The sequence below is a fragment of the Macaca nemestrina genome, chromosome 7, assembly GCF_043159975.1.
Source record: "Macaca nemestrina isolate mMacNem1 chromosome 7, mMacNem.hap1, whole genome shotgun sequence".
Lineage (NCBI taxonomy): Eukaryota > Metazoa > Chordata > Mammalia > Primates > Cercopithecidae > Macaca > Macaca nemestrina.
The window spans coordinates 168,713,251-168,727,687 of NC_092131.1; the positions used below are offsets into that span (position 1 = coordinate 168,713,251).

The 14,437-nt window shown below is 41.6% G+C and overlaps 1 protein-coding gene across 26 annotated transcripts in view; it reads right to left on the reverse strand.

The window, feature by feature from the left end:
* The window catches only part of LOC105463656 (ryanodine receptor 3), a 561,838-nt gene that overhangs the window by 312,497 nt on the left and 234,904 nt on the right, over positions 1 to 14,437 (reverse strand). For all 26 annotated transcript variants that reach the window (XR_011606198.1, XR_011606199.1, XM_071067152.1 and 23 more), the window contains exons 7-10: positions 14,062 to 14,161; positions 11,240 to 11,333; positions 6,798 to 6,872; positions 4,693 to 4,849 (exon numbers count right to left, since the gene is read on the reverse strand). Coding sequence is in view for 24 of the 26 variants with exons in the window: in XM_071067152.1 (XP_070923253.1) it covers positions 4,693 to 4,849; positions 6,798 to 6,872; positions 11,240 to 11,333; positions 14,062 to 14,161 (426 nt within the window). In the remaining 2 variants the exon portion in view is untranslated. The remainder of the gene's footprint in view (positions 1 to 4,692; positions 4,850 to 6,797; positions 6,873 to 11,239; positions 11,334 to 14,061; positions 14,162 to 14,437) is intronic.

A 14,437-nucleotide genomic window follows, 5' to 3' on the forward strand; every position in this document is an offset into this window, starting at 1 on the left:
CTTTCCCCAGTGGATAACTTGATGAGAAAATGGAGCAAGCAAGGGAACCGTCAAAAACAGCGCTGTTCTGCACCAGGGTTTCAGAGACAGGTGAACCATGAGCCCAGCTGTCACCTTGGTTAGGGGTGCCATGGCTGCCGAGGTTAAACGGCATGTGAAAGGTAGGCAGGGAAATCACATTTGGCTAAGAACACCATGCTCAGCACATAGATATTTCATAAATGTTTACTAAACTGAATTTAATGTTTTTATACAGTCAGGAAAAATTTCCTCTAATTGGGAACAGGGATAGCTCTATACCCTTACGCTATGAAATAGGCAACATTTGAGATTCTAGCCCAATCATTCAAGATGTATGGTGTAGTCATTTAAAATGGCTTTTTAAAGCACTTTTAAAGTGGCTTTACAGTAAGTGGCTATACATAAGGCCTGCTTTAACATTATTAATTCACCCTTCCCTGAAAAAAATTCAATGATGTAAACTGACATGGAGTCATGACATCTAAACAGACAATATTGCCATGCCAGAGTAAATATTAAATCACATTATCTGAAATCCTTGTGGGAATGGCCTTGCAATGTCAAGACCATGGAAAAATGATGTGAAATCAAGTTCATAGAAATTTGTCTTAGATGTTCAAAATAAAATGAACCTCTCTCATTGGGTGTGTACTGGGAAGAGATTACAGTAGCAAAATGATTACACAAGGATGGCAGGATGTTTCTATGACGACAATGGAGGCTAGAATGAAATGGATTTCACTCTATTTCAAGGTACGACCACACTGATGTAACCCTTCAAGCAAGCATTTTTCAAACTTACTACAAGAGATTCTAGGATGCAAAAATAAAGCAGGGTGGGGTATGTGTGGTCCTTGTCATCCAGCGCCTCCCAGTCAAGGAAGTGATGGCCTTAAGAACGCATGAGCAGGTTTTCCTCTCACAAAGAGCACTTAACACTTGCCTGAAAGCATGAGAAGGTGTTCACTGTGGTAGACTGCAGAGGGACAAAAGGTATTCCAGGCACAAGTCTGGTGGTGATTAGAAAAAAACAAGCATGTTCCAAGACTGAAATAGTATGCTGGGGCTCAAGGCAGCCTCAGGCAAGTGGCAAGAGACACAGTGGAAGGGCAGGCAGCTGTCAGGTCTGAATGATCTTTTATGAAAGACTTCAAATGAGGTGCAAATTGATGAAGAATTGTGTTCCAGGTCTCACAGAGGGCAGATGAGAATCAAGGCCCAATCTAGGCTAACTTTGAAGCCAGGCTGTGTCTTACACAACACCACTCTCAGATCAGAGGGATAAGGCTGGGATGCTGTGTTTTGGAAGTAATACTACATCCTAGCCCTCCAATTTGAGTTGCATCATCTGCTGAAGTGGGGGAAGGAGGACCTTGATCAAGATCACATCCTGCTCTTTATTCTATGTGATTTGTATAGCTTGCTCCAAGTCTTCAGTCTGATTCCATTTGAGCCAGGCCCGGGCCGATAACTGCAGCTGGTTCTCGGACTTGGTCACCTTTCAGCAAGGCTCAATCACACCTCCACCTTATCATGCACATACAAGATGCACTGGGGCACCTGCCATCTTCCTGGTAATGGCAGGCTGCTAAGGATGTTAGCACGCACCTGCAGCTGTCCAGTGGCCCCCAATTTAGTAGTCATAACCGTCGCAGGCTAATGCAACCTGACAGAAAATGTGGGCTGGGAAGCTCATCATTACCAAATGACTCACAGCCCAGCACACCCGGTGTCCTCCCAAAACACGTAACTAAAGCCCCAGCAGTGATCTTCCCAAGAGTCTCTTTTTTCTCTTTTGCAGATTCTCCAACATACGGAGAGGATCAGAAGAACACCCTGCTTCCTCACCCTCTGCCCCAGTCCCATGGGAGACAGCTGACTGTCTCCACCTCTCCCTCAGCCTTCCCAACTCCTGTGCCACCACACAGATCCTGAACCGCTATCTCAGGCTACTGTTTGCCGCCTGCTCTGTCACATAATGCCTGTCACAGGCAAGGGCTGGCCAGATGATTCAATGTCCTTACATTGTTGAGAAACAGAGCCCCAACCTCTTTCTGCTGGGTATTGTCACTGGTGGCCGGCGATGGGAAGCACAGAGAGTGCATTTAAGGAAAACCTGTGCCCAGCAAGGCAAGAATACGCTTACTAGGCAGGCACATGGAAGCCCAGGAAAATCAGGGCCTCTCCAGTGCTCTCCCTGCAGTTATTTGGATGGTGTATGAGAGAGTTATGTGTTCTCCACATGTTCTTTCTTTTTGTGCAGCTTCACAGTCTAAGGTGCCAAAGCCCTGCCCACACAACGTCCCAAAGAAACCCTGACATCCAGTGGGAACACAGCCATATCTCGGCCTGCCATAGAGCCTAGGCCATTTTAATTTCAGTTCCTTTCAAATTGAAATGAAGGTAGCTGGGTTGAATACCACTGCATGGAGACTTATTTAAAATCTCCAGCATAGTGACTCCAGTGAAATGTCACCACACTGCCAAGTGCACAGGACAGTGTGACTCACGGGTGACTTTTGCCTCCAGCTCTGCTATGCCGACGGCCCCCACGGTACCGTGATGACTTTCCAGCCATGCCCTGCTTGCCTCCCCATACATGGAAATGGAGGAAGTTGGGGAGATAAGCAGTGCACCCTTTGAAGGGAAATGTATTCAGAGGCCAGAAGTGATGCCAAGTGGAAGGAGTGTGACAAGGTCTCTATGGGGCTCTGAGCCTTCCTTGCTTCCCCCAGAGACCACGGCACAGTGCTGAGCCACGCTCCACAAGGCTGAGCCAAGAACGGAATAGAATGCAAGAGTCCCCTTGGAACAGGACCCTGCCAGCTGCCTGGAAGGCCGCCTGACCCTGCGCTGGAAGAAAAGCCCCTTTTTGAAATGCTAAAGACCCCGAGGTCATTGCTCTATCCTTGGCAGCATACCCCGAGTGGGTCAAGGAGAAAGGGGGAGAATGCTCAAATACAGAAAGGGCCAAACTGGCATTCTTAGAAAAACACTTGCTTGGTCATTAGCCGTGATGAGTCATTTCTTGTTTTCCACCTCCCTCTTTTACTCCCACCCACCTTCAGCCCCCACTCCACGTTCCAGTCTCTGTTCTTACGACTTTTCTGTTGCTTTGTTTCACTGATTCTTTCAGAAAGTTGCACTGCTCTAAATCACTTCCTGGAGGCAAAAATGTTTACTAAATAGGTATCAATTTGAATTTAAAGAATCCCTCTTGTGTTGGCAATCTAAAAAAAAAAAAAGAAAAAAATGATAGCAACGTGGGGAAGATGTGCTCAGAAAACCAGAGTCAATAGCCATTGGAAGAGAAGCAGATGGAAGATAACATCTGAGAGATGGTTAGGAAGATATGAACAGGAAGATCATGTCTTTTAATATTTGGAATAAAGATACGAAAAAAGCCCAATTCTGATACAGAGCAATATTAAAGAGAAAAAAACTACATGCCAAAGATTTTCTCTGCCTAAAAAGACCATAGGAGCACAAAATGAGGGGGAAAACAGACTCTGAACCCCTGCACCAAAGAAGGGCAGTGCTGACTATTTTCTTCAGGTGCATTAGGAAGCAGAGATGCCCCCATAGAAAATTCAGCTGTCAGCCTCACCCCTAGTCCTACACAAGCAGAACCCTCAACAACCCTTGAGTGAAGTCACGGTGAGAACACACATCAAGATTTATTTCTGGAAAAGAGCAAAGAATGAAACTAAAGGTGAAGCTCCCAAAGGAGATATTGAGCTATACCCTTAGGAAGCGCAGACTTCCTGATAACTGTGCCCACATCTGTGCAGAGCCTTTCTCATGCTTGGATGATCTTTCCAGAACACTCAGAAAGTGACAGACCATCCAACTGTCTGTCAGAAGTTAGCTCAGCATGTCATTCTGACCGTTCAACTAGATCCAGCTCTGAGTTAGAGAGAGTCGAAGCCTAGTTGAACATTAAAGGTGGCTGAACATTAAAAAAGAATAGTTGTCCACATACACATCAAATGGTAAAGCCATTAATTCAAGGTTAACCTAACTACCAGAGGATCCATTCTTAATGAAGGTTTGGGATGGAGAGGAGAGAGCTGAGAGATCTGGGGAGTAGGAATAGCTAAGGGAAAGAATGGGGAAGGTAGTAGTAAATTTTATCATATAAATATTAATAACTGCAAGATGATGTCATGTCCAGAATGTGTTCTCTGCATCATTTTAAAAAATTAAAACAAATAAAGCACTGAAACTCATGCTTTTTAAATTTAAACCTTTTTAACAAATTACCTTTTTATTTAAACAAATGTAGCTCTGAAACTCATGTCTCCATGCTACTATTGCTTTAAAGGAGTGAAGAATATAACTTGGAAGTTATTAAAGACAATTCAGAATGCACTAAACAACAACAATAGTTTCCAATAGCCTTTGAGCAACAACGTCCATTCCTATGATCCTTGGATTTTCCAGGACTGTCCACACACTCCTTTTGCTCAAGACTTCAACCTTCATCCAAGGTACACATTCCTCCATGAACTCAATTCAAAAGATAAAAGAAGAAAGTGTTTATCTATCTTAGGTCAAATTTCCAACTCTGCTTTGTTCCAGCCTACTTTCTTTCCCAGTTATAGCTCTACCTGGAGGTGTCTGAGTTTTCACTTTTAGAACAGGGTCAAAGTCCACTTTATCACACCTTACCTTTGATGCCCGGAAAGAGAAAGCTGTGGACTTGGTGTCTGCCTTTGCCCGGTCTTGTAGTATAAGGCCTTGGTCTTCTGTCAAGGCCAGGTAGTGGCCTGTGGTGAGATGCCGGAGTCGAAAAGCCTGGCCCCATCTGATGTTACTGCCACTCCAACTGGGCAGATGAAACAGACAAGAAATTGCATTTATACAAAAATAAGTCCTTTTCAGTATTTACCCTGCGCTTTCTTACACATGCTAGCAGACTTATAACCCTTCTGGTGTCCATCCTTAAGAGAAAAATGCACCAGGTTCCTGGCTTGCTGTAGGATTTCATGTCTGCCTACAACCCAGCCTAGTGCTCGCTCTTGGTAACATCAACAAGGAATGATCTCAAAGGCAGGTCAGTGGCTTCATTCAACTGGAAGTCCCAGGTTTCCAATTTTTCCTTCACTCCACTGAAAGGTCTTGATGCAAATAATCACAAATCAATGGGAAGCTTGTCTTTGAATGGAAACTTGTTTCTGGAAAAGCCTTTCCAAACCTGCCATCTGAACTAAAACGTATTACTACACAAAGAGTCCTATCTTCAAGGGAAATAGTAAAAATACCTGCACAGCTTAGACTTGCCACAGACAGACAATAAACAAGCATAATGAGTCAACACTGAATTATGTTAAAAGGAGATAAATTCTGTGGAAAATAAGTAAAGCAGGATAAAAGGATTAAGACAAGGGAGAACTCATATTGAATACTATCCTCTTAGTGGTCCTTCATCAAAAGATTAGCACTCAGCAAAAGTTACATTAAGTGTTATGGAGAAATTATCCACTGAATAATCTAACTCAAAATTTATCTCTTTAAAATATTTGCTCATATGCAAAATACTTATCTCTTAAGAATATAAGGTTTAAGAGATATATGTGTGACATTTTAAAACCACTCTGCACTTTGTCCAACTTTTTGAAGCATCAATAAATCCAAATCACATTGATAAAAGGCTTAAATTCTTCATGTCTAGTTCTCTGGGGAAATGAGCAAGCAATCACAACCAGAAGTACATATACATACCTATTTTGACCTCTTAAAAAGTCCATTAAGCAATAACTAAGGGCTAATATCCTGAGAACAAGAGTATGTTACTCTCAGATTTTTAATGGGTTTGGAAAGAGGATGTAAATGACTCAAGTCAGTTAATAAGTGCATGCTCCTTAAAACTGGCATTCCTTAAACCATCAGCTGCCAATTTCTCAGAAAAAAATGTGTGCATGTGTGTGTATGGTATAAGAGAAGTCCTAATATTACCTTCTGATTGCCAATGGATTATCTTCAGGGCCCCTTGGGGCATATACCCTGCATGAGAGAGACTTATTTTGAACATATTTTCAGGGAGAGATTGAACAGAAAGAACTAGAGGGAAAGGCAGAGAAGGAAAATCAGAGGGCGAAACTTAATCCTCCTCTCTCACTCCAAGCAGTTTAGCTCTAGCCTAACTTACAGACCCTCTCAGCCCATATAAAGGTCCTGCATTGAAAGTGATCCCCCTTCAGTGGTTTGAAGTTAAGCGACCACCCGTGGTTATTCAAGCTTGCGGCTGCAAAGTCTCAGCCTCCTGTTCCTTCCACCAAGGGACAAAACTGTCTCTGAAAAGTTCTAGTAAGTACCTTTTTCTTCATACCTACATACCCAGTGACGTTTACATCTTCCTTATCTTATGCCATTGTGACTACCTGTCTGTGTGCCATTTAAAGCTACCTGTCCACTGGAGCCAACAAAGCTACTAAGAGGAGAGAGAAGACTTATCTGGGTTCCAGAGAACCTGTTTAAGAAAACAAATGGGAGGACTTGGATGGCTTTCAGTGGCCTTGTCTGAGCTTTCCTTTTATAGTCAGCTACCGCAAGGGCAGAAGAGCCTGCCAGCCTCAGAGTCAACACAGTGGCTCTGGAAACTGTGTGTGTGTGTTCTTTAAAAACAAAGTCACAGAAATATCAGAACTTAGCTCTAGACAAAGGACTTGAAGGAGTTTGCCAGGTGATACGGGATGAATGAAATATTTAAGAGAACGGCCTATTATTGAAAAAGAAAGCAATCTTGAAAAGGGTACTCCCAGGCCCTCCATTACCTTATCCGAAGTGGTTCCACTCTCCACAGAGACCTGGCTCGAGTCCCAGCTCCCCCAGCTTCGTAGAATATCCTCCTATGAGCAGAGTTGGAGATCAGCACCCAGGTGAAGAACAGCTCCCTGCAGAGGCTGTTCAGGCACCCAGCTTGTCTAAGCCCTTTTGGAGTCAGCAGAATGCAAAGCCAGAATAAGGAGGATGGTTTCACGGTCTCACTCTCTCAGAAAGGGTCAAAGCAGCTAGAGGGGAGGGAACTGCTCACCATATCCATATCATGGACATTTATGCATCATCAGGTACACAAGGAAAAGGCAGGAAAAAGAACATCTCCATTTCTACATCAGGAGTCACGATAGCCCAGTTACACCATGACGGCAGACACAGAATGCTCCAGTTCCTTCAGGTCAAGCTCCTTGATGTAGTTTTATATCTTTAAAAAGTGTATTTGTACTTTAAAAACACCTATTCGACACAGTGTGAACTCATTTCCATCGTTCTAGGGCACTTTATCCTCAGCTGTTACAGTGTTCACGATTTTATTACTGTACTCTTGCTTCCTTTCCTGTGTTACGAATCATCTTTTAATGTGTTTTGAAATAAAATTTTTATTTTAGAAAAATGTTAGGTTTATAAAATAGTTACTAAAGATAGTCCAGAGAGTTCCTGCATGATCTCACTCAGCTTCTCCCAATGTTATCATCTTACATTACCAAGGTACATTTGTCAAAACTGAGAAACCGACATGAGTATGTCATTACTAGCTAAACTCAAGACTTTATTTGGATTTCACCTTAATTTTTCCCGCAAACTTTTTTTTCAGTTCCAGGATATAATCCAGGATACCACACTGCGTTTAGCTGCCACGTCTCCCGTTTATTCTGATCTGTTACGCTTTCTAAACAGTCTTGCCTTGTTTCTCATGGCTTTGACAGTTTTGCGGAGTACTGGTTGGGCATTTTGTGAAATGTGTCTCAACTTGGGTTTGCCTGATGTTTTTTCCAGTGATTAACAAAGCCTCAGTTTTTAAAGTTTTATTTTAAATAAATTCTGTATAACCTGTGATTGGGCCAGGCTGGTCCACATTGTACAAAATTCACAGTTTAAGAGCATGTCTCAAGAACAGCGGTCCCCAGATTACCTGGTATACTGAATCCAGCCACTTTTTGAGAATCTTGTGACCTTTAATCAAAACTGATTATTTAACTGCATTTACATTCACTAACTTAAAATCCTACCTCTACCAGAGAGAATTTGTATGTATCACAATTGAACTGATCAAACTCCAGAGGAATCTGGATTTAGATTTTAGAGACAAGAGTTAATCAATAGTGGTAAAAAGAAAATGTATACTTATTTTTTTTTCCTGGAAAAGTATCATAATTATGAGTCGATTCAAAATGAGCCTGGAAGTTAGACCTGGGTTTGAATCTGGTAGCTGTGTGACCTCGGGCAAGCCCCTTCAACTCTCTGTGTCTCCGTTTGCTTATCTAATCAGGGTACTTATATAACAAGGTTGTGAAAATTTAAAGGGCTTTTAAAAAATGTTTAGAAAGTGCTTTTTATAAATGTTTATAAACATGCATAGAGGGACACATTAATTGGACAGCAATCAATGAAACATTACATCAACAGTGGTTACCTCTGGAAGGTGGGAATATAAAGGCTATTTCTCAATCTTTCTCTAATGTACATGTTATCGGGAAATGCCCAGTAAATATTAGGAAAGAAAATCCGATACTGCTTTCGAGTTCCTACACCCCAGGTGTGTCTGTACGAGGCCTAGAACAGAAATGATACTGCACCAACCTCCTAGCCGCTTAGGAACATTTGCTAAGATTCTCACTGATGCTTCTCCCCCTCTAGTGCAAGCTGCAAAGATCCCTTCGGAAGAGGGTGAAGTGGCTCACCCAGGTCACAGGTGAAACAGCGCTGGAGCTGGAACTAGAAGATTCTCTACCCCTGACATCTGAAGGATTTGTGAAGGTTTGTTCTTCCCACCTGTGACATTTGGGCGGCCTGCTCCATTTAATCTCACAAGGTTACTGAGGTTGAAACAACTTATTCTTGTTCTCTAAAACAATTCCAAGGAGAGGAGTAGAGTAGGCGGCAAGCTGAGGTGCTTTTGAAAGCTTGGCTGACAGCTTAGCCTTAGCTTCAATAGGTTAAGTAACTTATCCCAGGGTGTTTGACAAGCCAGAGGCAAAGCCAAGGATCAGAGCTCAAGATGTTAGATTGGGAGTCTTGGGTTTCCACTCTGGGTCAGAGTCTTTCCACATAGCTTGGCTGCTCTCAGGATTTATAGGGACGGAAAACGATTTCTTCTGGAGAGTCAGCACCATTGCAATGGAACACCTGCATGCCTCTGTAGCTGCTAGAGTCTTTTAGTGTGCTGTTTCCTATTCTATCATGCTCCCCCGATTTTGATGTTCCTGGCCATGTTGGCCAGTTCTGAGGATTTCCCTGACAATAGAAGACTAAGACAAGGCTTATCACTCGCTTCACCTTGACATCAAATAACACCAAGGCATCCTGTTTTGATTCAGACTAGTTGATATAAAGATTCAAGCTCCACTGTGCTGAACAGCTGCTCACTTTCCCCAGTCTTAAACCCTTCATGCTTCCTTATAAAATAAGACTTCTTATTTTTATGGATGAATTTTTTTTCCAAAACACAAATTAGAGCCAATGAAATCCTGGGCTAAAGAAAGGCCACCTTCATGTTTATTTAAATGAAGGCATGCATGTCTGCTCCAGTGTGTTCATTGTGAAAACTCCTCTCCAGCTACTTCACTCTCCCCATCACATCCTTTCAAACACTTGCTGAGCCTTTCCTTCCAAGCAGAATTTTGCTGAATCACTTGACTGAAATGCCCACCAAATGACTAAGTAGCATAGTTTCTGTCCAGCTGTTTCTAATTTGGCTCTAATTTTGATGACAGGTATGTGCATGTGGGTGGGGGTATGCACACGGTAAATACTTCATCTTTTTCCAAATTTCCATCCTTAAAAGTAGAACAGGAATAGAGAGAATGAACTAGGAAAGTTCTGATGTATTCCATCTTAGATACAGACAACCCTGCAAACCTCACAAAAATCTCAGTTATTCATCCACCTGCAAACCTTCCCCTTGAGGCAGCAGAATATGATATCAAAGAGACAGTAAATAGGCTATTGTATAGTTTCAATATTGAATAAAAGGCAAACCACAAGTGAACGGGATCACATGACAGGGTAGAGAATCCTTACTTCTAAGGAAAATCAGGTGGACCTAACTTCCCTATCAGAGGTAACTGTCAACCGCTGGCCCAGTGCCAGGGAGGCAGCAAGTGAATTTAGCAAGGCGCTTTACATACGTCTGTGCTTTATGTGTCCTAGGCACCCTTCTGGGTCACATCCGGTTCCTATGAAGGGGTACTCAGAGTAGATAGCAAGTAGGAAGAGACTAAGAACTATAAGGGACACACATTGCCAATGGGTGCTTTCTAAGGTGCATACTAATAAATTCAAGCACACTGCTTTGGGGGGGTGGTCCTTGAATACATCAAATACAGGAAATGGTCCCTGATGGAGAGTCAGCAGCTCTGGCTTCTACGCTTGCATCTGAAATCAGCCAGTGTGTGACCTGTGGCAGGAACCTGACCTACATAGTCTCCAAGATGTGAAGACTTGTGAGCCTGTGTTTCTAATGAAGCAAAAAATGCAGTTGACAGGGATCCTGTAGGCATTACACAAAAGAAAAGAAAACATTGTCACCGGATCAGACTCACTGCTGTCCCAAATTCAATCTAGTTTGGATCTGAGGTTTGATTTTTTTTAAATATCAGATTTCTATAGTTACAAGGCCAAGCTTTTTATGTTCTGTTCCTTTGATGATAGAATACCAAAAAAAACTCTTTAGTATGCGTTTAAGACTTGGATTCATATCCTCCATCTCATGGTTTTGAAATTCTGAAAAGCATTCATGATGGGGTCAAGTATGAGGACAAGAACACATTGTCCTCAGCACAGCGCCCTCTAAATGCACCCTTGGCACCACCCCCTGCTAAATCCAGCTCCAGCTGGACATCAGTTTCTCTAATGCTATTTAGTGATAAAACCAAATCAATGAAGTCTACCTTATTTACTTAGCACATGAAATGGGAATAGAGATGATCTGTCTTTGAAGAGCCTGGTGAATAATTTGTTTAAGTGCAGAGCCAGAGAAAATGAAGGGATCTGGAAGCATTACAGAACCGCCTAAGTACAGCATGTGTACAGAGCTCCTCCCGTGAGCAAGCGGAACCGCCATTCCTGTTTTACAAACTGGAACCCATGGCTGGAGGAAGGTTTGTCAATTGACCGACATGTACAGAGTTCCTGTGTGGCTAAATACAAATGTAAACTCTTTGGTTTGAGTTACTTGAGACTGGAAACAGCTAGGGGAAGAATGAAGCTATTGACTTACCTGTGCTGGGAATCATTCTGGTCTGTAGATGGTATCGTCAGACACTCATCATGACCATGGAAAAGACGCACTACATGCCCACCAAGTAGGTATCCTGGAAGAGAATTATATTCTACTGTGAATGATGGCAAGTTTTCATTAAACTCTTCATTAGAGAATGGCATATTTAAAAAGGGTAAATTCACACAGGTCTGGACCAGTTACAGAAAATACCGAGAGAGACACATTTTGATAACTACATATTCCATGAATGCAGGCCTCAGGCAGAAAAGACAGGAAAGTCAAAACAATTCTAATGTTGAAAGTGAAACAGGGCTTCAGAGGTGAGCCAGTCCAACATCAAAAGGTAAGGTGAAAATAGTGTGCCAATTGATATCATTAAAAATCAAAAGGAAAATTAAGTTGCTAATGTTAGGAGTTTCCAGTTACTTAGGATGTAAATATACCTAATACCAAATTGCTGGATAAATATCCACAATCTCACTGTGTATACTTTGTAAAAAGATCCAAATCATGGGAAAGAAAGGTGGTGAGAAAGGGGTAGCAGACCATTCTTAAGACCCTTTAGGAGAAGGCGACATTCAAATACATTTAACAAACAGATCAAATCTGGTTGCTACTCCTACAGCACCAAGGGAAAACAGAATTACTCTCTAACATCCCTGAGTGAACAAGTGTAGATGCTTTTATCAACAAATACTTAGCCTTCAGAATAAGAAAGGAATCTCAATAGTCATGGAGTTCAGACATGGAAAGGAAACAATGAACTTCAAGGACACGATGATCCGTTTGTCTTCAAATAAATGCTGAGCCTTAATTCAAAGAACATAGTAGCAGGAGAGGGGCTCCCGTACGAGCTTTACCTGGCACCAAGAAATGGGATTTGTTATTCCTCTGAATTAAAAAATTCTCCAGGCTAGTCTGTTCTCAGGAAACATATGAACTTAATATACCCAATGTCTGTGTCAGAATTTTTAAAGGAAAAAATATCACATAATTAGATCACTTTAGGGGCTGTCTTAAACTATTTTGGGTGCTGGATTAAAACAGTAAGAATGAGCAATCATGCCAGAGGAGAAAAGGGTATTATTAGTGAATTTTGTATAGTGACAGTCTGATATGAGTTCAGTTTTCTCACCTAGACAAGGCAAGTTTTTCTAAAATTCCCTCAAATATTCAGAAGTCTCCTTCCAATTTTCCTGTATCTTTTTGTATTGATATTCTGAGTTATAACCTTCTTTGCATTAAAAATGATTCATGATATATTATAGGGGGATTCTTAATAGCTAATTTACTTAGAAAATTAAAGCCCTCCATGACAAAGCTCTTGATTAAGCTCTTGTTCATCTCATGATGGAGAGGCCATGCCCTATTTGGAGTTTATCCTTTACAGTTCTTGGGCTCCTTCAAATCAATATCCTACTCACATAGAGAACACTGCCAAGTGCTGGTGCATCACGACTTTTCTTAATTGCAATCTATCAGGGCCACAGTCAGGAAAGCAGCATCATGATGAAGATCACTTACGTTCTTCAGGGCTGAAGTGGGTTTCTCACCAGTGGATGCTGGAAGGACATTTTTCTACAGAACCAGATGACTCAAGTGATGAGTTATCCCGACTATATTACAAGGGCACTCAACATTTCTATAAGGACCTTTTGACATGATTTGCAAACATGCCTTAATTAATCTCCACAAGCCCTCTGTTGGGACCAGGAAATAATTTTATTCCTACGGTGAAATAAAACATTTAACATGGAGAAGATTGAGCCAAAACTTTCTTGGGAGAGACTTAAACCCAGAGCTTCTTGATTCTTAATAGAAAGGGATTGACTGACAATAGACTTAGGAGGGTGGGTTAATTTTGGCACAAAGGAAGAGGGCTAAACACATCCTACCTTTTAAAGCCTTCCACTAGTTGCCAAAAGAGTTAAGAATTTGTGTTTTCCTGAATATTCAGTTTAACTATCATGCATTCCAAAACTGGGGTATCACCTTGACAACTCTGTTTTCCTCTTTTTTCAAACATCACAGCATAGAAGGACATTCCCAGTTTGAAAGTACTAGACTTTAATAGGGCTAACGCCTGTGATGAGTATTTTTAAAAATTCTGATCTTGCTATAATGTGCCAAAATGTAACACAAAAGCCCGTAGGTCACTGACATTTGATTATTCTTCTCAGCTGTGGTATTACCTATCAGTGAGGTAAGGCCCGTATATTTATTACACAACTTGAAAGGTGTGTTGACTTTGCCTGATTCTGTGAAATAAAATATGTTGAACAACGTTGGACGACTTTATTTCCAAGGGAAAAATAATTTCACCTCTTACGTTAAAATGGCCTTCCATAAATACAAGTAAAAACAAATGACCAAACACTTTTATGATAGAGTAAGTGCTCCACCTGCGTGGAGAGACACATAGGGAGAAATATAAACAATGTCACCTTCTTGGCAAATAATCTCTTCTAAAACTGAAGGTGCTGAGGTCTTTATACTTGCAACTACTAAGCAAAAATAAAAATGCGGAAACTCAGAGAGAGAGCAAAGGTGCATATCCAAGTCCTGAATACATGTAGTGCTAAAATAATAGTGGGCTCCAAGGGATTAAAAAAATAAGTTCAGGGATGCTCATGTAACTGGAAGTTAGGATAGAAAATAATCTGTACTGAATTCAGAGAAAGAAACTCAAGTGAGCTAAAATCAGGCTACCTGTGTACCAAGACATTCAGGTGAGATTTGGGAAGTAGCAGAAAACATCAATGTATACAACACAAGAGAGACTGGCAGGCTCAGGGCTAAATGCATATAAAGAAGCACACCTTCTTCGATGCTACTTCCTGAGCACGTAGGATGTACATTCCAGAGTGTCTGCATAAAGGAGGCATCCACTTGTATGTTACCGTTTGATACTGAGAGATGCTGCAGCAGAAACAGAAACAAGACATCTTTTAAATCACCAGTCCAGTACTGACAGAAACAGCTCACCTAGAACTTCAAGGATTAAATTAAACAGCCTTACTGTCATCTGGCTCTTCCTATACAGCCTGTGGGAGATTTCTCCACCTGATCTAGAAGCAGCTTCAAAGTGGGACACTTTATTCTGGGGTGAGGAATTATTCAGCTACAGAGATGGTAGACATGTGTTGACTTCATCCCCTCAGCTGGAGCTGATTCAACACCAACTCATAAAATGTC